This window comes from Diceros bicornis, chromosome 10, assembly GCF_020826845.1.
Source record: "Diceros bicornis minor isolate mBicDic1 chromosome 10, mDicBic1.mat.cur, whole genome shotgun sequence".
Taxonomy (NCBI): domain Eukaryota; kingdom Metazoa; phylum Chordata; class Mammalia; order Perissodactyla; family Rhinocerotidae; genus Diceros; species Diceros bicornis.
In genome coordinates, this window is record NC_080749.1 from 66,029,893 (window position 1) to 66,054,394 (window position 24,502).

A 24,502-nucleotide genomic window follows, 5' to 3' on the forward strand; every position below is an offset into this window, starting at 1 on the left:
CTCATTGGTTAAACTTCTTCCTAAGATTTGGGCTTTTTTTTTGGATGCTATTGTAAATGAGATTGTTTTTCTTAATCTCTTTTTCTGATAGTTCATTGTTAGTGTATAGAAACACAACTGATTTTTGTAGGTTGATTTTGCAATTCAAATTGTAAAAATTGCAATCCTGAAATTTTACTGAATTTGTTGATTAGTTATAACAGTTTTGGTAGAGACTTTAGGATTTTCTATATATAGGATCATGTCATCTACAAACAGAGATAATTTTATTTCTTCCAATCTGATTTGGATGTTTTTTATTTCTTCTTGCCTAATTGCTTTGGCTAGAACTTCCAGTACTATATTTAACAGAAGTCTTCAGAGCAGGCATCTTTGTCTTGTTTCTGATCTTAGAGAAAAAGCTTTCTGCTTTCACCATTGAGTATGATGTTAGCTGTGGACTTGTCATATATGGCCTTTATTATGTTGAGGTACACCCTGTTAATACCTAGTTTGTTGAGAGTTGTTTTTTTTAATCTTGAAAGGGTGTTGAATTTTGTCTAATGGTTTTTTTTCCATCTATTGAGATGATCATATGAATTTTATCCTTCATTTTGTTAATGTGGTGTATCACATTGATTGATTTGCAGATGTTGATGGATGTTGTTGGAGGAGGGCCTGGAGCCTGAGTCCATGGAGGCAGTCTGACCCTGGGTCCACTGGAGCCTAGGTCTGTCGTTGCTGGCCTGGCGCTGGGGTGGGCCTGGAGCATTGGGCCACAGGTGCTGGCCTGGAGGCTGGGTCTAAGGTACTAGCTTGGTGCCTGGGGCCTCGGGAGCCAGTCTGGTGCTGGGGCAGGCCTAGAGCCTGGAACCACAGGGGTGGATTCTTTCTCAATTCTTGATAGCATTCATTTTTTTTCCCAGAATTATTTGGCTTCCCTATAATTTTTTTAATCCAACCTTTCTTACTTACCCAAAAGAAATATATTATATATATATTACACACACAAACATATTAGTTGATCCTCATTATTCACAACTCCATGTTTCTGAATTTGCCTATTTGCTAAAATGTATTTGTAACCCCCAAATCAGTACTTTCATGGTTATTCCTGGAAATGTGCAAAGCAGTGAAAAATTTGAGTTGCCTGACATACATATCCCCAGCTGAGTTCACACAAGGTGAAGCTCTTCCTTCTTTCAGCTCTCACACTACATACAAGTGTCCTTTTTGTGGTCTATTTAGTGCCAGTGTTTTTTTCAGTTTTGTACTTTCCGTTGGAGATTTTGTTGTTTGAAATGGCCCCCAACTATAGTGCTGAAGAGCTGTCACTGTTCCTAAGCCCAAGAAGGCTGTGCTGTGCCTGACAGAGAACATACATGTGTTAGGTAAGCTTCTTCCAGGCATGAGCTACAGTGCTGTTGGCTGTGAGCTCAGTGTTAATGCACCAACAATATATAATAAATAAGGTGTCTTTAAACAGAAACACACATAAAACAAGCTTATGTATTCTTGGGTTGATGAAAATGTTATGACCAGAGGCTCACAGGCACAAAACTGTATTCCTCTTAGGAGTAATAGTTCAGTATTTGCTAATTTAGTGTTCACAGTGACTTTATAGAACATTAACAAGAAAAAATAAGAATTGACTATATATAGTATGAAATTTTATATATGTTATAAAATATATGTAAATGAAAATGAAACAGAATAAGCATACATACATTAACAAAAGAAGTAACAGCTGACGTTTACTGAACAGTTTCTATAGAAAGAAACTCTAATTTTACATTATCTCACTTTGTATGACAAAATATGTCTTAAAAATATAGTATAACAGCCAAATTGCCAGATTCAGATCTTGGGTGGCTGCTTAGGACAGTATCAAGATGAACTGGTAATACACACTGCAGGATAGGTGATAGGCCACGGCTCGTTCAGTGGTAGTCTCTTTGCATTTGGAGTGCCTGTGGGACATCTCATAGTCTAATGTAAATGTGATCTGACTGTGACCTCACGTCATTCACCATCATACTTGCTTCAGCTGATTTATCTGATTGGACCGTCCCTCTCCACCCCCACCGTTCTTACCTGTGTTCTTCCCAATGTTTACAACCTCGCCTCTTTAACTGGCAAGCTCCCTTCGAGCCTGAAGGGCTAGCTTAGACATGACCTCCTCCAGGCCACGTTTGCTGACGCTCGGAGCTTTGATTAGCTGCCCCTGCTTTGAGCTTGCATGACACCTCATATTTCCCCTTGGGACTCTGTTATTTAAAATGTATATTTACTTGCCTATATCCTCACTAGTGTAGGTTCCACAAGGGTCAGGGCCATCATGTTCACAGCTGAGTCTCCAGCTCTGACCACAATGCCTAACAGTGATTGTTTGATTACTTGGTTGATTAAATCAATAAATCAATTTTATGAGGCAGAGCTACTGGTTAATGGAGGAGGGCCCTGGAGTCAGACGGCTCTGGTATCCACCACTTATAGCTATGTGTGTGATTTATACACGGTTCAGGCCTCAGTTTTCTCAAGTGTATAGTGGGAGAAATTATAGAGCCTAAAAGGTAAAAAAAAATGAGATAATGTAAAATTAGAGTTTCTTGCTATAGAAAGTGTTCAGTAAACGTCAGCTGTTACTTCTTTTGTTAATGTATGAATGTTTATTCTGTTTCATTTTATTTATATATATTTTATAACGTATATAAAATTTCATACTATATATAGTCAATTCTTATTTTTTCTTGTTAATGTTCTATAAAGTCACTGTGAACACTAAATTAGCAAATACTGAACTATTACTCCTAAGAGGAATACAGTTTTGTGCCTGTGAGCCTCTGGTCATAACATTTTCATCAACCCAAGAATACATAAGCTTGTTTTATGTGTGTTTCTGTTTAAAGACACCTTATTTATTATATATTGTTGGTGCATTAACACTGAGCTCACAGCCAACAGCACTGTAGCTCATGCCTGGAAGAAGCTTACCTAACACATGTATGTTCTCTGTCAGGCACAGCACAGCCTTCTTGGGCTTAGGAACAGTGACAGCTCTTCAGCACTATAGTTGGGGGCCATTTCAAACAACAAAATCTCCAACGGAAAGTACAAAACTGAAAAAAACACTGGCACTAAATAGACCACAAAAAGGACACTTGTATGTAGTGTGAGAGCTGAAAGAAGGAAGAGCTTCACCTTGTGTGAACTCAGCTGGGGATATGTATGTCAGGCAACTCAAATTTTTCACTGCTTTGCACATTTCCAGGAATAACCATGAAAGTACTGATTTGGGGGTTACAAATACATTTTAGCAAATAGGCAAATTCAGAAACATGGAGTTGTGAATAATGAGGATCAACTAATATGTTTGTGTGTGTAATATATATATAATATATTTCTTTTGGTGTAAGTATGTTATAGTATGAGTCTCCAGCTCTGACCACAATGCCTAACACTGATTGATTACTTGGTTGATTGAATCAATAAATCAATTTTATGAGGCAGAGCTATTGGTTAATGGAGGAGGGCCTTGGAGTCAGACGGCTCTGGTATCCACCACTCAGCTATGCATGTGATTTACACAACATTCAGGTCTTAGTTTTCTCAGGTGTATCGTAGGACAAATTATAGAGCCTAAAAGAGGCTGCTTTCCCCACCCAAACAACCAATCATTTCTGTTGATTCCAGCCCTAAATATTGAATATCTCACTCCTTTCCTCTCTTTTCCAGTCTCACAAGCCTTGCCCATCTCCTCGTTGGGCTTTTGCAAACACTGACCTCCTCTTCTCCAATCTATCCTGTGTAATCAATCTTCTATACTGATAGCAAAGTGATTCTTGTAAAATGCAGACTGGTGGTGAGTCTCTTCCCTGATTAATTTCTTTCACTACTTCATAATCACTTGCAGAGTAAATTTCAATTTCCTTATATAGCATCCAAAGTTATTACAGGAGTTAACATATATAAAGTGCTTGAGCAGTGCCTGGCACACAGTTAAGTACTACAGAAGTGTTTGCTCTTACGTAGAAAATGACCTGATCTCCAGTCTCCTTTCAATCTAAAACACTGTCACTCTGTCACAATCATTGCTCACAGTTTTCCAAGCACACTGTGTTATTAAACCCCTCTGGGCTTTGGGTGCGTGCGCGCGCGCGCACACACACGCTGCCCTACTTTTTACATGACCTGATTGCTCCCATTTATGTGTGGAAATATTATTATTCTTTAAACTCCACCTCCCCGGTGGAGTATTTCACAGCCCCTTCCATATCCGCATAGTTAATTTCTTCCAATTCATTGCAACCTCTACATGTTGTAGTGCTTCTCCAGTGGCAACCACCACCCTGGATGATAATGTTTGTGTTCCTCTGCCCTAACAGGAAGTGAGCTCCTAGAACGCAGGGGTTGTATCTTCGCTTGTTCCAAACACGACTAAATGCCAGCACATTGTAAGCACCTAGTACCCATTTAGTACAATATGTCCTACAATATTACATTAGTACAATATTTAGTACAATATTTTGAACAAATGAAAAATATACGCTACAATTAGACAAAACGTACGTAAGGACACTTAACGATAGAGAAAGAAATTCCCGCTTGGGCAGAAAAAGGAAGTTTAGTCAAAATCTGGAGAGCCATAGTTTAATAATTTCCAGCTAACCAAAGATGATGAGCAAAGCCTATGTGGTTAAGAGACCCCGGCTTTTTGATCTGCTGATGCTGAGTTAAGTGTTGTAGGAAGGTAATCAATGTACCACCTTCTCCTGTACTTTAGGGTTAGGTGGGGGGAATTTTATTCCACTTTCTGCAAAATTTCCCGGAGCCTCGGTAGGGGCTGGAGGATCTGAAAGTCTACCAGCTCCCGGAAGGGCTCTCCTTTCTCGTTTACGTTTGGTGGCTTCCGCCCGGCCCCGCGCCCCAGCACCGCGCCGGCCGCGTGCCCTCGGAGCAGCCCGGCTGCGGGAGACAGCGGAGCCCGGGCCCCGGGCGCCCGGCTCGCCCCGCCCCGCGCATCACGTGCTCGAGGATGCTACCTTCCCCCGCCTCCTCCTCCTGCTTCTCCTCGGCCTCCCGGGCCTCCTCCTGCTCTCGGTGAGGGTGTGCGAGGCAGGCGGCGCGCGGGGAGCGTGCGAACGGGCGCTGCCGGAGCCCGCAGCCCTGGCGCCCGCCGCCGCCCGGGGCCCCGCAATATGCCGCCGCGGCCCTCTGGCTCTCGGCCATGGCGAGGCTCAGCCGGCGCGTCCCTTGCACGCTGCTCTTCGGCCTGGCCGCGGTGCTGCTGAAGGCACCACTGGTCCCCGCGGCCGCCAGAGCCGAGCTCAGCCGCTCGGATCTCAGCCTCATCCAGCAGCAGCAGCAGCAGCAGCAGCAGCAACGGCAGCGGGAGGAGGCTGAGGAGGAGAGGCCAGAGGTGCCTGGGGCATCTTCCACCGTCACTGTTCCAGGTAGGTCGCGGCGGCCCGGCCCTGCCTTTCCATCTCCGCCGGAGATCTCATCTGGCGTCGCTGGCTTCCTCGCCCCTTCCCTAGCCCGATCGCTTCCCATCGCCTGTCCCTTACCCATCCCCATCTCCGCGATCTCCCCAGACTGCCTGCCCAGGACTCGGGCTATGCTTTGGTTTCGGGAATATGCCCTTTGGATGATGAGCTTTCTGGGAAGCGCAGAGCTCTGCAGTAGAGTGGGGAGGGGTCGGGAGGGGTAGGGGTGAGTGACTGCCTCCATTGATCTTTTTCTCTTCCCTCCCTTCTTCCTGAATTCTTCCCTCTGCCCTGGGAATGACTGTATACACACACACACACACACACACACACACACACACGAATAACTAAACACACACACATTCTCAAATCCCTTTAGTATTCTGTTCTTTATCCTTTTTTCTCCTAGAGACTGAAAATCTTGCCATAGACACCCACACGTCCCTTTTCACCCAGCCTTCTGTATTTAAATTTAGACCCGGAGGAAGAAATCTTGATTTATTTTATTATCTGTTTCTATCTCTTCTTCTCCTGGGAACGGTTTAAGGCAATTTGCAAGAATGCCTTCAGTATAATAATAAGATGTAGCAAAACAAAATGAAATAGGAGTTTGTAATTGAAGGAAAGCGAAAAGAAGAGGGGGCCAGATAAAGTCGGTAGAGATGTTAGTACAGCGAAGCGAAGCCTGCCCCCGGAGAGGGGAATCTCCTCACTTGTTAGCAGAACTTAATGAGGCAGATTCTTGACACTATTCAGTGAGGGTGAGGAAATACGCTGTAGTATATGTGGCTGTGACAGTCCCTCATTTCCTGCCTTGTTCCCCCCCATTAAAGCTCTCCCGGTAAGCAAAAAGCTGGATTATACATTTTAATAGCCTCTCCCCACCCCCCACCCCAGTCCCTTCTCCAGCGTAGATGCTGCCTGCTATTTGGAAAGAAAAAAAGCCATCCATTTTTTGGCAAGTGGGCTTAGGTTTCTGCAAAAACCAAAGTGAATTATATTATAACATTTGCATTTAAAATCCTGCCTAGTAACATTATACAAGATGCTGAAAATGAGATTTTAAAGAGTGGAATCAGCGTCTTATTTTGTACTGCTTGTTCGTCATCAAAGAGCAATACTCAGGCATGCCAGCTGCGATTCGTGACACAGCCAGGGTGATTTAATTTATCAGAGTGCTCTGAGCAGAGGATGAAATCACCAAAGTGTGCGGGATAGCATGTGTTTCTGACACTCTCTTAAACCATTAATAACACTCAAGTGTGGCTACAAGTCCTGAAAGGTGTGGAGTGTATGGTGGTTTTCCTGCCTGGGTTTTTATAACTGAAAGTGCTAACAACATGGTTTGGGTGAGGCTGCTGTTAGACATGCTATTTGCTAACCTTAAGGAAATTAGAGATAGGAGAGTGTTTGAGAGTCTGTCTTCATTATGAGAAGGATTTCGTAAATTATGAAACAGAAGTCTGAGAGAGGATTGGTGGATTTTATGGCTTGCAGTATATTTTTATTTCGATTTATCTTTTAGGAATATTAGTGAAATGGGTTTTGACTACTGTGATATAGATATGTTGTGATGAGGATTATGAATAACTGCAATAAGATGAAATCTTTTGTATCTAGTGTGCACATTAAAATATCTGTTTTTTGATATTTGTGAGGGAATATTTTTGAAAAAGATGATGGTTTAGGAAACTAGCAGTTTTTGTCTTATTTACCTATTAGAGTAATCAAGAGAAAGGAGCCCCTGTCTCCTAAATCCGACTAGACCCTGAAAAGTAACATATGATGCCTCTTGTTTTTGCCTCGGCAACTCTAGCTCCTCAAGCCAGTGGCAGGAAAGGGAACAATTCAGTTGATTGCTGTTTTAGTTATCAGAATATGGAGTCGGGTCAGAAACACAACCCATAAACAAACAAAGTTAAAATAGTCCTCTGAGCGCATTGTGATCTCTAGGGTGAACTGGTCTTCCTGCTTCAACCTTTGTTCCTCTACTGTCTGTTCTCACACAGCTAATGATGTTTTTAAAAACATTAAATGGGATCATTTCTGCTCACAGTGCTCCAATGGATTCCCATCTCTCACATTAGATGCCCAGATCCTGAAAATGGCCTACAAAGGCCTAGAGCCCCTGTATACACCGCCCCCCCACCCGCCCCATCGCCCACAGCTCTGCCCTTAACTCACTCCACTCCAGCTATGCTGGCTCTCAGTTTCTTCAGTTTGCAAGGGGGCTCTGGCATGGGGCCTTTGCACTTGCCATTTTCTCTACCTGGAATTTCTCTCTGGAATTCTGGAACTTCACATTCTTCAGGTTTGCTCAAATGTCACTATGCCTGGGAAGCTTTCCCGACTGGCTTTATGAAATAGTAATCAGCGTGCCGTTTCGTACTGATTCCCCTCCACGACACTTATCCTCAGCCCCTCTTGTAAGCCTGTCTCCCCTTACTAGAACGTAAGCTCTGTGAGGGCGTGAACGTTGTTTTGTTCCCTATTGTATTAAATGACTGTATATATTTCTAGTACCTAGAAGAGCTCCTGGTATGCGTAGGTTTGTTGAATGAATGAAGGAAGGAAGGAAGAAACGAAAATGCTGGCATCAAGGATCACTTTCACCTTCTGAGTATTTGCTATTTAACATATGAAATTCTTCGTTGGAATTTAGCAGGGGATGTATAAAAATAAAGAAATTTTAGGTAGAAGTATCTGTAAGTAGAGGTTATAAAGTATATAAATTTTGGATCTTGTATTTTAGCTAATTTTGGTGTTTATCTTATGCTGACTGTAGAGGACTAATTGATATCAATGCTTGAGTCCACTTATGAGGGTCTGTCAAGAAGATTCTTTACCTGAGTGTACTTATAATCCTCTTATGACCTAGGAGGGTATTAACGTATCTTTAAATAGCTGATTGAGCGTGAGTTCATTCTTTCCTCTGTGTGGTGCTTCTGATTCTTTGGACATGTTATGTGAAAAACTATAGGACTTTCCTCAGGGAAAATCTAGAAAACTAAGAAAACACATTTAGTGACTGGTACGTGACTGAACATATCAGTCCATAGTAGAGAAATGGACCACTTACCCTGGCTAGTATTCTCTCGATTTTGTTATTCTGAAAATTTATGTCTCTTTGTATTGCTGAGAAGTAAGACAATGAGGTTTAAAAAAGTTGAATGTGAGATTTAAAAAATCAGAATTTAAGAACAGTAAATTTTTATTTTCTCATTAATTTATAAAACACACCGTCTTCAGAGAGTCGTGAGAATCAAGACTAAGGTTGAGATGGGTCAAATCAGTTGTTTTTTCTGGTGTTTGCAGCAGCTCTGATTTCTCCATCTGCACCAGTATTTGTTAGAAATAAATATTTGAGGGGCCAGGGAATAAAAATTTGGGGGCTATGGTAGCTGAGACAACCATATCATATTCACTGTGATGGCCCATTAGAAGGGAGGCATGCTGGAGTGGGGGCGAGAGGAGCTGGAAAAAATAATGAGCTCCATTTCAAATTCTCCATGTGAAGCACAGACACAGGGGCTCTCCATGGATTTTTATAAATATTTTCTGCATACAGAGAAAGCTTCTTGAGAGGTATATTTTTATGATAAGAATTTCTTATTGTATATTTCACCGACATATATTTTTAACCTTTTAGTTTGGAATATGTCAAATAGACAGAAAGTAAATAGAATAGTATAATAAAAGCCCATACCCATCACCCAGCTTTACCAATGATAAAATTCTGCTTTAATTGTTTCACCCATACCTCCATCCGTTTCCACTATTCAGGACTTTTCTTTTTTGAGGTAAAGTGTACATATATTGAGATGTGCATCCCTTAACTTAATGACAAATGGATATACCTGTGTAAGCATCACCCCTATCAAGATACAGAACATTTACACCACCCTAGAAAATTCCCTCATGTCCCATTCCAATCCCTCTCTTACGCAGAGACAACTGCTGTTCTGATTGTTTTCATCATATATTAATTTTGCACTTTCTAGAACTTCATAAAATAGAATCATACAGCATGTACTCTTTTGTGTCCAACTTCTTTAGCTCAGTCTAATTTCCATAGGTTTTATCCATGTTGCATTTTCAATAGTTTATTCCTTTTTACTGCTGAACAGTATTCCATTTTATGAATTACCTAGGTTTGGTTTATCACTTATTCTGTTGATGGATATTTGGGTTATTTCCAGTTTTAGCTATTGTAAATAAAGCTGCTACATTCTTGTACAAATCTTTGTGTGGATATGCCTTCATATCTCTTAAGTAAATGCCTAGGAGTGGAATTGCTGGGCCAAGTGGTATGCTTTTGAAGTTAAAAAAAAATTTTTTTTTTCATATTCTATGTAGCTGAAACCTACTTCACTTAATAAAATGTAATTTAAAAATAATGAAATTCAATATAGACTATTACTGCATACTTAAATTCAAATAACTTGATTTAAACAAACCTGACTGAAATCTCCCATTTATGAAAGCTTTTATTTATTTACTTTTTTCTATTCAAGAAATTTGAAAATCAATAGGAGAAGTGGGATTAGAAATCGACTGTTCTCTCTAAAGTACTCATGTTTTAAAGGCCGTATTCCCAGATGGAGTAATTATGATTTCTTTCCAGGATTTTAATATCCAAAAGGAGCTATTTCTTGGTGTTGATTACAGGTTGAAAAGCACATGCCATTGTGTTGAATTTGAGTCCAGTTTGTTTTAGTGGTGGTTTGTCAGTGTTCTTAATGTGACAGAACAGAAACTAGAAAATATTTTTCTGAAACAAAACTCTTCCCCCCGAGTATATAAATATTGAACTTGATTCTCATTCAACGTTCTGTCTGACTAGGTTAGCTGCAGTGTTGTCATTCATTCACTTGGCTTAGTGTGATGTGTCTTCATTTCTTTTTGTCCAAATTGCCTTAGCTAGGAAATGGATACAATATTTTCCATCTGCTAGTGGTAAAAAGTGTGCTTTGGAGTATTTACCTGGAAAACTCTAAAACTATGAAAGCTATGCGTTGTAGGGAAATACATCATAAGCTTAAGAAAACAGCTTCTGTTTGCTTTGAAGATTGTGTTTGGAGATGTCAGTTTAATTGGCCTTTTGTGTAAACACAATGTGTTATATCCAGGACATATGAGAGTATGTGCCTTTTAAATTCTTTTTCTTTCATGCCTGTCTTATGTCATCAGGAATACGCAGTATTCTTAAATACTTGTTGATAATGTCTGTGAGTATAAAGGCCATTTCGCTTGGGCCTGAGTACCGTTTCATGTAGGGTAGAGAGTGTCAAGGAAATGACAATCACTTTCCCTCATTGCTGACATATCAGATCTGCGTCAGTGACCTAGTGAACCAAGACTGTAAAATGCCTCAGTAACGTATTACGCTTATCTGAAATCTTGAGTTGATAATGTCTAAGTTCTCCATATTAAGGTTCTAAGTTTTGCACGGAAATTAAGATTTAAAATTAGTTTCATTTATAGGTGAGTGAGATTTCAATTTCTATTTAATGTGCTTTTTTCTTAAGCAGGTTTCTATATCATGACAATTTAGAGAATAATATAAAATTTTAAAATAAACATTTGCCAGTATTATCAGTTATTGTACTTAGTTTAGTTTTGTTCCTGTTCAGTAAAGAAGTATTATTTATAAACTATATAGTTTTGATTCAGTTGTTAGCTCTGCTGAAATTTAGAACATTTAGATAGCTAAGCCAATAGCAGTTCGTATCTGTGGCCCTAAATGCTAGTTGGACTTAGATGACCAGTTGACCAGTTGGAAGCTGGTAAAAATGTCCAGCCTCAACCCAGGCCTCATGCTGCGAGGCCCCTGGCTTGTCTCTGGGGTGAGTACTCCAGGGATGTTGTAGAATTCCGTATCCTTTGGTCTTTCTAAAATAAAATGAAACTAGTGTCCATGGTTTTATTCCCACTTACTTACCCTTTTGCTTTTTTGTAATAGGAGTGTGACACAAACAGAAACAGGATGGGTAGATGGATAAGTTGTTTTTCCTAGTGGGTTAACTAATTGGGTTGAATAGAAGCTGCAAAGGTCCTGGATTTTGTGACTTACTGGATTTTGTGACCCATTCCACCCTTGTCTGTTGTCTCCTGTGTTTTTAGAAAGGATAGAAATTAAGCTGTCAGAATATGGCTGTGTATAGTTAAATGGATTATGTTTCTTCAAAACTTGAAACATGCTGCTAATGTTCTTTCATATTTGCATGAGTAGAGTTTGTTTATAAATATCTGGGTGACTGAGATAAAATTATCAGAAGAATATTCATTTACTGCAAAAATGAAATAGAGGGAGGCCACGCTTTTTGTGTCACAGAAAAATCATCACCAAGAGTAATGGGTATAGTAGGAATTATTTAACTATTTTACTATCTAAGTAAAATGAACCATGCATGGATTAATGATGTGTGTCATGAAACACTGATTATGATTAATTCAGTTTGTGTACCTGAAGTTAAAAAAAAAAATCTATCTACTCATTTATGTTTAAATAAGTTGTGGGGCTGGCCCGGTGATGCAGTGGTTAAGTGCGCGCTCCTCTGCAGCAGCCCGGGGTTCGCAGGTTCGGATCCCGGGAGCGCACCGACGCACTGCTTGTCAAGCCATGCTGTGGCGGTGTCCCATATAAAGTGGAGGAAGATGGGCACCGATGTTAGCCCAGGACCAATCTTCCTTGGCAAAAAGAGGAGGATTGGCATCAGATGTTAGCTCAGGGCTGATCTTCCTCACACAAAAAAAATAAATAAAAAAATTAATGAGTTGGTATATTCCAAATGTTTTCATTTAAAGACAAATAACTTCTCTTCATAAAATAAGTACTTCCCAAAGTATATTTTACAATGTATTTATGCTATGAGATTCTGGACTTTTAGCAGAAAAGCTATGATTTAATACTTCCCAAAATTTCAGTGTCTCTTTATATTAATCAGAGTTTAACTCTGATTCATAATCATATGCAAGAAAAATATTTTTATAGTATGGTATGAAACAACTAATCTGATCTTCTAATGCTGTTTATAATGAAGGAATGTCTAATATCAATTAAAATACGTAATAATTAAAAAAAACAAAAGTTTTTCACTTCACAGATTATAATAAACCATCTTGGGATCATAGGCTCTCGGAACTAGAATGAGGTAGAAATCACCTCCTATGCTTTACTCGGGCAATGTTTGAAAAGTATATGACATAAGCTAGAACACATCCACATCGTATAAGAAATTGTGGTACCACCTGGCAGTTACAAAGTCTGATGAAACTTATGGTTAAGGATAATTTGATGATTTCCTTCAAGCAAATATGACCCAGATGAGTGAGTATTTTTTATAATTGAAACATTTCCTACCAACTGACTCAAGTTTGTGAATGAGAAGAGTCAAAAGAAGGTGTATTTTAAAATTGCTTCTGTACCATAGTATTTCAAATAGGGAAGAAGCCGTGTGAATCAATAGAGCTTGGTAAATGTAGGATGCAAAGATGTAGGAGGTGAAAACTTTGGAGGCTCAAGGGAAAAGAAGAGAGAGGTAATATAACTTGCTGTGACAAGTATGAGAGGGCGTCAAGTATATCAATGTTCATGGGGGAGAAAACGACTCACAAGTGGCAAATCTTTTTTCCCCCATGTGTGTGTAAGGGACTCACTGTCTCTTACACCTTTTAAGGCAGAGGTCCTAGGGAGCCAATGGAAGGGTGTAGGAGGTTCATGAGCACCCTGAAGTGATATAAATCTGCAATTATCTAGTGTTCAGAGTGTCTGTAGGGTTTTCAAAGAAATCCTTGACCCCTTTAAAGGTTAACAAAACCTGCCATGGTTAATTAGTCCTTTGTGAGTGGACACAATAAGAAAAGAACAAAGGTAACTTTCAGACTCAAGTAACATTTTTGTGTTTTGTTTACATGAGAGGTTTTTCTGTTTTTGTGCACATGTGATCAGTAAAATTAGTTAGTTGACAGCAGCATAAGCAATTCTGCCAGAAAGCTTTAACCCTTAAAAGAACTGATTGCTTAGGATGCAGGGACCTTGGTCACTTCTTTCATCCTTTGGCTTTTCCATTCTGTTTGTAGAATGGCTACCAATATGCAACAAATAGCTTTTGATAAATTACATGACATTGAATTGTTTTGTGTCTAGATTTCATTATATAATAAACTGCTGGGATACTTTATACCTGAAAAAACCCTCTGTTCAGAATTCTTTGGCAGTCAACCCAGACTCTCTGCATCTTGGCTCTTGGTTATTCCACTGAAAGATAGGGTCACCGAGATTAAGTTAATAATCTTAATAAGGGCTCTGGTGACTTTGTGAGTCATCTAATCCCTCCAGGCCTGATTATAAACCCCAAACGGTCTTAGCAGGTGCGGGCCTACCCTGGTTGTTATTAATTCTCAAAGAAGGCATTTATGAAAACCTAAGCCTTTCCCCGCCTGCTGAAACAAGTATTAATCTTTGGTCTTTAAACAGTTTTAGGTCAAAATAGTAATTTCAGTCTACAGTGATTGAAGCCTGCAATTGAACTTGCTGTTTTCATCACCAGTGCTGTTCCAGGCTTTTGGAATTAATGTCATCTCTAAACTCGTTGAAACCCATGTTTTCCTCACTCACTTTTTTGGTTCATGCCCCTCCTGGTTTCACTAATAGCTGATTACATTGGAAAAAGTAGATGCTACAAAGAGTGAATAGCAGAGTGAAGAATTTCTTTGATTTGAGGAATAGCTTTATATTGCAGAATTTTTCTTTTATTTGAAAATCCAAATGGAGAAATTTGTATTTCAACACATTCTGATGTTCCAAAGTTAAATGATAGCATGCGTTGAGACTTGGAAAGCTGCAGCTTCAGAGTACAGCATGGGGCACAGACATGGAGGAAAAAAATATAGACACACATGACAAATCCAAGGCTTACTATAGCCACTGTGCTTCCTGTAGATGAGGACTGGCTCCTAGGCTGGAACTCTATGCAGGGACTCTATGTGGGCCCATCACGGATCCAGCAGCTTAGAGATAGTTATGACAAGGAGATGAAAATATGGTGACCCAATTCACTCCCCTTTCTTCCTATCAATATTCCTTATCAATAAGACAGTATCAAGTCTTTAACTCTTAAATAATTTGTTTTGCAGTAATTACATTATGTTTCTAAAAATTACACGTATTAATATTACAACTATAAAATGTTTGATACTATAATATATAGGTAATGAAAATATCCTTATGTTCTAAACATAAAAGTAGAAAAAATAATTTATTTTTCCACTTAATTTAACACTCTCTGACTCTCTTCTCACTCTCCCGTCTCGCGAGGTGATCTCATTCACTCCAGTTGCTTTAAATACCATCTATATGCTAAGACCCCCCAGAACTTGCTCCTGAATATATTCACCAGTTATTTTGACATCTTCATGTGAATATATCACAGGTGTCTCAGTTTAAGCATGTCTAACACTGGACTCGTGATTTCCCACCACACCTTCCAGAATAAGTCTCCTTCCTCATGGTTGTTTTTTTTTTTAAACTATAATCAGCATGCTGTACATTACATCCTCATAACTTGTTCATCTTATAACTGGAAGCTTTTACCTCCACTATTAATTCTTCCTTATTGTTATTAAAAAGCTTTCTTACTTTATATATATACTTTATTGTGCCCACTGGCCAATGAAGAAGAGTTGAGGGTGCTGTCCTTGCCACTTTGTCTGCCTTCCTCTCCGTCTAGTCAGTCACTGGACCCCATCAAGTCTATCTCCTAAATAGTCCTCATCTGTTAATTTTTCTCCCTCTTCACTGCCCCCGCTGTAGCTCAGGTTACTCTTACGCTGTAGTTTAGCTTAGCATGTGAATTGGCCTCTTTATGTCAGTTCTTTGTATTTTTTTGCTGAGGAATATTATCCCTGAGCTAACATCTGTGCCAGTCTTCCTCTGTTGTGTATGTGGGATGCCGCTACAGCATTGCTTGATGAGTGGTGTATAGGTCTGTGCCCAGGATCCGAATCCACAAACCCCAGGCTGCTGAAGCGGAGCGTGTGAACTTAACCACTATGCCACCAGGCCGGAATAGTGTCAGTTCTTGATGCTCTAAAATCCATACTCCCCAGAGCAACTTATAGGGATCACCGCCTCATAGAGGTAATTCTATTTTTAAGTACAGATCTGGTCAGGCTTCCCGTGACATGAGAAGCAAGTCGAAGGTCTTAACGTGACCCGTAAGGCTTTGCACGATTCAGCACTCCAGTGTCAGGTCCAGTTTCCTGCTTCATCACGGTGCTGCAGTTCTCTGTACATTGAGTGTCACAGCTTTTGTACCTCAGGGCCTCTGTCCAGGTTGTTTCTCTGCTTACAGCACTTCCCTGATCCAAAACACACGTACACACCCACCCACCCACCCACACACACCCATTCACCTGGCTAGTTGCTTTCAAACTTCAGATATTAGCTTAAATGCCTCTTCTTTTAAACAGGTTTTCTTTGACTTTCCAGTGTGAGCGAGGTTCCTCTGTTATGTGCTCTCATAAGCACCTCCTACTTGCTCAAGGCCTGTAATTGAACTGTAGCTAGGTACCTGATCCATATTTCCGTATTTGTCATCTTCTCTAGATTGGAAGCCAGATAAGGCCAGGTGCAATAATTATTTTGGTTGGGGCTGTGTTCCTGGATAGATATTTATTGAATGAATAAATGAATGACTCTGTATAGATAAATATTTATGCAATTGAATATTTTCTTTCATTCCCAAGCTTGAGCTGCCTTCTCTAGAGAGTGTATGTGAAAAGGATATTATAGAGGGAAAAGGCTGTAGGGCTTTTGGAGGCAAGTGGCCAAAGCATACAGGTTTTAGATCAAGAGCAATGCCTGCTTTGAAAAAGAGGAGCAGAGGAACTGGTATTTATTTGAATTCAACACAACATATGTTGGTTTATATAAGGGGCTAGAGATAACATATAAGATTCCTATAGTGAATGATTTCATTCATTTTTTTTTTCCTTTTTTTAAATAAACTCATTGAGTATCTACTGTTTGCCAGATACTTTATCATCACTGATTGCAGAGAAGACCCAGTGGGGATGTAGATAAAGAGACCACAAATGAGAACAGAGTGTGAGAAGTGCTATGTTAGAAGAGTGTATAGGATATTGTGGAAACACAGGTTTGGGGGAAAATAATTTGGCCTGTTTCCTGGAAGAAAGCACACTTAAGGTGAGTTTCAAAGTGATGTAGAAAAACAGAAGAAGGAAATAATTTACTTTCTTATTTTTTATTTAGATTTATTTTTTCTATTTCTGTGATAACAATATAATAATTCTGTTCCCCTTTATCTTTAATATTCTCTAGAATTCAAATTTCCTACTTTTATGGCTCATCATTCCATATTGTTAGAAAAGAAAAAAAAAATAACATAGCTTATTCCACAGTACCCACATTTCTTAAAGACATCAGACTGGTGATGCGCGTTCCTTTCTCAAATAAAGGAATTGAATTCTGAACTCAAACATAAGCTGCATTTCTATTAATTTAGATCTGTGAGCTAGCAATTGGTGCTTCTTGCTTTTACATTGATATGTAGCAGAAATACTTTCCCCTGACATTAAAACAATGAGTTTTCACCATCTTGACCAAATTGTGCTGTTTTCTTAACCTCTCAGTCCTTAACATGAACGTGACAGAGACCAGTTGTGTCTTGATGTCTCCTGTTACCTCTCTCTCCCCCATCTGTGCCAGGCTGTTGGCCGTTTCCCCAGTCTATCATGAAAACAACTTGGCTTCTCTTCTTTCCCCTTCAGTGACCCCAAACTTCATTTCCACACCCCATCAAAAGGCAATGAGTGATTTAAAATATATTTTGTTAATGATTGTGGTTGCACCGTCTGAATTGAGACTTGTAAAAAATGTAATTGCACATTTACATTAAAAATTACATTTACATTAAAAAAATGTAGTTGCCTGGTTTTCTGCTAAATCAGAAAGTTATGAAAATTAATAGGAACTTTGTGTATTCATGAAGTTTTCTCCATTAAGGTTAATCTAGAGGTGTACTCATAGCAAGAGGCCATTTAGCTGAAAATTACCAAAGGATGAGAAAGAGTGTCACATTTACTTTAAGCTATATACGTTGATGTATTTTTGTAGATTCAATCAAAGTTTGCTCTTATCACTTAAAGCACGCTGTCATAGAGCTTTTGCATTTTTTTCACCCCTGAAATTCTGAAAATCTTCCAGGCAAGGGAACTGAGACTTTGAAACAGGTGGCTTAACAGGGGGAGCATATGGGCTGACTGTGGCTGTTCTCCCTCGGGCTCTAGCCCCCATGTGTTCGCCTCTCATCAGGGTCTTTGTGTGGTATGTTGTCTTTTGGGACTTGCAGAGACTAAGGAGATTATTCCACATATGGCACCATTCAAAATGTGAACCGTATTTCGTGGAAGAGGCAATTATATAAATCTATTTAATGAAAGACATTGTCTTAGCCCAGCGTATCTGCTCCCCCTTTAGGCCTTATCTATGTCTACCCTTTCTCCAGTCATCTGACCTGGAATGGAATCCAGGTCAATTCCATCATCATCCATTCCATCTCCCACACTCACGTGTCCCTCACTGGGTTCTTTTAAGTATCCATCACAGAGTCTTTAGTGTCCATTCTTTCTGTTTTATTTTCACTGCTACTTTCTCTGTCTAGGCCCCCACTTCATCTGTTTGGGCTGTTAGAGAAATCTATTAGATCTCCCTATTTTTTCCTCCCTCTAACTCAAACCATACCCTTACTCCATGCATCTTCCTGAAACACTGCTTTCTCTTCTTAAGCTTTCATTATATTGTCATTAAAATTTGAAGTCTTCTGTCAGGTATCTACCTCCCTCCAACTTTTTATAATGAATACTTTGAAATATAATGAAAAACTGAAATAGTGTGTATCCTCCACCAGGATACAACAGTTATTAAAATTTTGTCATGTTTGCTTTATCTCTGTTACTGTGTTTCTCTCCACACACACACACACACACACACACAAGGGTGCATGAGCGTACATACATGCACACAGTATTTCAGAACTAATTGAAACTTAGTTGTATGCATCTTGACTTTTCATCCCTACAAGCTTCAGTATGCTTCACTTAAGACCTGGGTAACTTTCAGTGGGAAAGTAATACTTTTTCTGAAATGGTAAAACAATTATTAAAAACTTTTTAATAAACTATATAAAAATCAATGAGGAAAAGGTATAGAACTTCAAGTAATGAATGAATAAATGAATCTTAGAGATTGTATGTGGCAAATTCTTAAGAAGATTTCGCTTTGGCTTTTTATAATATAAACATTTTATTTATATTACATATCCACTAGATTGTGGTAAGACTGAGTTTTGTATAAAGGTAGCATTTTAGTTACATTATTCTCCAAAATGGGAGGTTCTGCCAGGCTTTCAATTTATTTTGTTCTTTGGTCATTTCCTGCCAATCTAGGGTCATTTTCCATTGGTGAACTCTTCGCATGTTATTTTTATGGTGGACATATATAGAATTGTCTGTCTGGCTACCTCTTTTCCCCTTTATTCTGCTTATGCTGCCCTCATCCATCCATATTTGATGGTGGAAATGGTAAGATGTACAAGCCAAGAGTTGTCATCAGCCTTGCTCCCCGCCATGTGGAGAAAGCCAGTAGCCTGTGAATGGAAAGGATGAAGTCAGGACAGAGACGAAGTTCCTGGTTCCATTCATTCCCAAGCTCCGGCTGGATGATCGTCATCCCCCTGGTTCGCTTCACAGCCTTTCTTTGTATTCCATGAGTTGATAAATTCCCATTTGTGCCTCAGCAAATTCTGGCTGATTTTCTGTTCAACAAAAAAGCCTTATCTAGCTCAATATGTTATTTCCTACACTCAGTCCTAACTCCAAGCAAATTTTAAATTGGTTGACACTTTTCTCTCTCCATTGGCACTGCCCTGCCTCTATCTTGTCCCTAAGTCCAGCAGAGACTAATTTAACTCTGCTTTCTCTAGGAAGTTGTTCCAGTCCACAATTCTCTCTCCTTCTGGTGTGTTTATTTTGTTTCTCTCTTGAGCTTCTGAGTTCTTTCAGAGCATAGATACATTCATTCACCCATTTTACATCCCAGAATGCCTAACACTCAGTAAGTTCTCAGTAAAGGCATCCTGATTCATTACATGTTATGACTGTATATATTAAGATAACTATCTAAGGAACTAAGTATCTTTTCTTATTTGTATATTCATTCCTCCTGCCTGTCACAGTGCTGGACACATAGCAGGTAGTCCAAAATTCACGTGAATGAAAAAATGTTCTTAGATTTATGAGTTCATGGCAAATGCTGATGCTATTAAAATGAATTGGAAGATGATGAATTGAATAATACTATATGATGCTTTAAGATTGAGGACTGTCAATCAATCATGATATTAAGATACCAAAATTCAATTCTTAAACCTGGAGCACTTTTTAGAGTCATTTTGTTTCCCTGCTCTATATTTTTGTTTCCTTCCGTTTCTACCTTTATTTTTTGTCTCTTATTAACACTTAGTTTTGTCACTTTTTGGTCTGTGATGAAAACCTCATTCCTCTCACTCCCCTCCTTTCTCACCTCCATTTTTTCCCTCACTTCATAGGACTAATTTAGATGTCCTTAGGATTCCAAACGGGAATCTTTTTTTTCTCCTCAAAATACTGCTCTAGGGCCTCTGACTTATAGAAACAAATGTCTAAATCTACATTGCAAACAAGTCCATTTAATTAATCAGTCCTCAATAATTATCAAATAAAAGTTCTCTTTGCCACAAAAGGCATAATAAATGAGAGCAGTCATTAAACTCTTTTCTTGGCATTTTAAAAAACTGGGTGACTAGCTGAATATTAGTTCATGATTGTAATGTTGGAGAGGAAAGGCTTTGGTGAATTTGAGACATGTCAGAAGGCCAGGGGGCTACCCTGGAGAGTGAGATGAGAGGGTCGTGGGATGAGAATGTAAAGGGAGGCAGGGCTCAGGTATGGTTGGTTAGGGCAGAACACTGGGCTCTGTGCGCTCGCATGCGCTTCTGTGGTTGATGTCTTTACCAGAAGATGAATCATTCTAGGGCTGTGTGGTTTGGTGGCTAGAGCATGGGCTTTGGAGCTTGGACAACTGGAGTTCAAAATCTGCTCTTAGGTGTGCTCTTGGGCACGCTGATTAAGCTCTGAGTAGAGATAATGAAACTTAGCTTGAAACTTTGTTGTTGAATATTAGAGTTGATGTATGTGAAATACGTAGAACTTAACAGATACTTACCAATTACTATTGATATTAGAGATGATTTTTAATAAATTAAATATTTCAGAAGTATGAATATTCTGTCTTGATTTATATTCTATGATGTTATGTTAGTAAGGGTTGAGTAGGTAGTCAGAAAAGGTAACACGCTAGTTTTACAACGTTCCAGTAAATGAGGCTGGATTTGTTTTCATTGTTTTATTGTATTTCCTGTAAATTGACTCTAAAGTACATATATGTTTTTGTAGTAAGAAGTATTAAAGTACATAATGGAATAAAATTACTGTTTTTCTTTTAAAACAACATAGAAACAACGTTGTCTTTGGAACATTACCTAAAGCAAGCAAGCACGCAAGAAAAATATATTTGAAAGCCAAAAATTAGTGCGAGGTATTCATCTGTGAGCTTCAAGTTTTCACTTTTATATTGATTCCTTTTGTTTTGCTGAGAAGACAAATTGGCTTTTAAGAAAGGCTGAATTCAAACAGTAGTTTTGATTATTCTTTTTTTCTGTCCATAAAATCTTAACATGAGCTAGAAAATTCTCAGCATACAAATAAGCCAACGAATACTGGCTGTGGTCCTTTTTGGAAAACTTGGTGTTGAAAAGATAGTATTTCTTCTCTATGGAAAGCTCTCCTGCTTTCTCTTTGCTAGCCTTGGCATTGTGCTGGGGAGTATTATCTGTCCATTAAAATGATGTGTCCTGAAACACTCTTTAGAAAAGAAATCTGCTGCAAAGCAGATGAAATCTTATTTGTTTTGAATACGTACCTCAGGGGAGTAGTAAATTATGTTTCTCTAGTATTGCAGTTACTATCCACAGCAGAGAAGGGCATTAACATCCTAATGCAGGCAGCTGATTGATTAACATATTGATTCGATCTAGAAGATTGTGTTCTGTGAAATTCGAGGCTGACTGAATTCTTAAATTGGTATGGTAGTTGCATCTCACCAGTTTAAAATTTTCTAATGTTAACAATATTCACAAGTAAAACAACATTTTAAGGAGTTTTCATTAATAGATGGGATGAAAGAATGGAATAGAATTATAAACTACACATTAAGGGAAAAGTGTTCAGAAATTGTTTGCTATTCTTATTTTTATAAGTAGGAATCAGCAGAAAGTCATGAATTTTAAAAGCCAAATAGGATTCATCAGGAGTTTACTAAAAATTCCTAGTTGTGATATGGGTTGTGTCAAAATTAAAATAATAAACCAGATGAAGGTTTAGAAAGTTGGTAGGACAAAAATAAATCAGAGCAAGTAGTATAAGAATTATTTTTAGTCCACTTTGAATGTAAATGAAAACAAAGGATTCAGTCATATCGAACTATCTTTTTTGCTCTGTATTTCCAGAGCCTGGCAAATGGCAGGAAGGCAGTATCAACCCTGGACTTGTGTTGGGTTCACAGTAATAGCTTCCTGAATGGATGGATCAGTGGATAAATGTTTGCTTCTTGATTGGTTAGGTGGAATTGATTGACAGGTGTGGCAAAGGCTAATAAGGCAGCTGTGTCTAAATTGATGGCTGGCTAAATGTGAGATTTGACCTCCACTGCTCAGTTCTTAACCTAAACCAGCTTATGCTATTCTCTCAGGCTTGAAAGAATTAGAAAAACTTACTGTAGAGGTGGTAATTTCTTGGTCTATAAAGTCCAGTAATTAAAAATAGATTATATACTGAAATTCTAAGATGGAAAATTATTCAAATAGTCAAATAGAGAGAGGGGCATATAGTATTAAAATCAAATTCAATATAGCAAGTGCGGGTGAACATTTACTATGCAGAGTCTCTTTGACTTTCTGAAGGGACTTTAAAGAGCAAGTTTTCTGCTCTCAAGATAGCTAACCTTTGTAGGTAGAGAGTGCGTGAACATATATAAATATAATATAAGGCAAGATGCCGTAATATGCCCATTAGAGCTTCAGAGTGCTGTGGGAACAGGCGGGAAGGAGAGACAAACTTTCAAGTATTAAGAGACTGATTTCCTAACTGTTTATGGCTTAATTACGTGCCTTTTGATCACCAGTTTTAGAACCTACGTAAAAAGAGGTGGCTGGAAAGGAATAAGGAGAATGTTTTTTGGCTGATTGGCCCTAAATGGAAAGCTAGTTGGTAGAACTTAAGGTAGGAAATAGAAACTAAGATTTTGGTTTGTATTTTTATATTTACTCACATAGTCACTGTAGGAATAAATTTTTCCATTTCTATTCTGTTTTTATTTAAAAAATTTTCATCTTAATTATGAAAGATTCCAAACATATAGAAATATGGTCTATAGGTAATTGACGTCCATGTGCTCATCACTGAATTTAATCAAATATTAGCTTTTTGTTCTATTTGCTTCAGATTTCTCTCTCCCTCTTTTTTATTTATTTATTTATTTTCTTTTTTTGGTGAGAAAGGTGAGCCCTGAGCTAACATCCGTTGCCAATCCTCCTCTTTTTGTTGAGGAAGATTGGCCCTGGGCTAACATCGGTGCCCATCTTCCACTACTTTATATGGGACGCTGCCACAGCATGGTTTGACAAGCGGTGCGTCAGTGCCGGCCCAGGATGGACCCTGCGAACCCCCGGGGCCACAGTGGAGTGCGCGCACTTAACTGCTTGCCACCTGGCCGGCCCCTCTCCCTCTGTTTTTAAGAAATAAAAATTAATGATAGAATCAAGCCTCACTCTCATCCCTTTTCATTCGTTACCCAGAATTAATCACTATCCTGAAATTGGTGTCAGTCTCTCTGTTTAAAAAACTGTAGTGGGGGCCGGCCCCTTGGCGTAGGGGTTAAGCCGTGCGCTTGGCTGGTGGCAGCCCTGGTTGGAATCTGGGCAGGCACGGATTCACTGCTTGTCAGGCCATGCTGTGGCGGCGTCCCATATAAAGTGGAGGAAGATGGGCACAGATGTTAGCCCAGGGCCAGTCTTCCTCAGCAAAAAAGGAGAAGGATTGGCAGATGTTAGCTCAGGGCCGATCTTCCTCACAAAAAAATTAAAAAATAAAAAACTGTAGTGGATGTACATGCATATTATACATATCTTTTTGCGTTTTGATTTTTTCACTCACCATCGTGTTTGGGGGACTTTCCTTGTTGATACATTCACATCTCATTAATTCAATTTCATTGCTGCATAAAATTCCATTGTATGAATAAGCCACACTGATGGACAATTAGGTTCTATCTAGTGTTTTTTTAGTTTGCAGTAAGCTTCAAGAAATATTAGAAAATTTGGAAAGCACCTATACTTTTGATTCAATATGTATAGTTGTTTGTATTTGGTACATCACATTTATTTAAATATGTATTCTCTTAAATTCTCTTATTTATGAAGCAATAATGCTTTCAAAGCATTCAAAACAAAAGTGATCCGTAAGGAAAAGGATGTCATGTCATACCTAGTATTGGTGTGAAGGGTTCAGTACTAGGCTTGGAAGAGTGTTAGCAAAATTATGTTTTAATGTGGGAAATACTGTTTTTAGTGTCTGCTAAGGCCTGAAACAGCATACTTTGTGTCAAAGGATGAGATCACCATTTGATATCTGAAACAAAACCCAAAATGCTGAATTTATTGCTTACTTGATAGGGAGAGCTATGCTGATCAGGCACAGTTTTTCTCATCCCAGCAGGAAACTGACATTACATAGAGTTTTTTGGGGGAAGCATCTAGTTCAGGGATTTGGGAGACTTTCAGAGGTGGTGGTGGGATGACATTAGCAGTAGAAGCCTGCTTCTCAGGTGAGACTTTTGCTGTTTGGTTGGCACACAGAGG

At 39.0% G+C, this 24,502-nt stretch overlaps 1 protein-coding gene across 1 annotated transcript in view; it reads left to right on the top strand.

Annotated features, from left to right (window-relative positions):
- The first annotated feature begins 5,114 nt into the window (after positions 1 to 5,114).
- The window catches only part of FAM171B (family with sequence similarity 171 member B), a 64,403-nt gene continuing 45,015 nt past the window's right edge, over positions 5,115 to 24,502 (top strand). Inside the window, exon 1 of the mRNA XM_058549386.1 lies at positions 5,115 to 5,432. Coding sequence (XP_058405369.1) covers positions 5,207 to 5,432 — 226 coding nt within the window. The 5' untranslated portion in view covers positions 5,115 to 5,206. The remainder of the gene's footprint in view (positions 5,433 to 24,502) is intronic.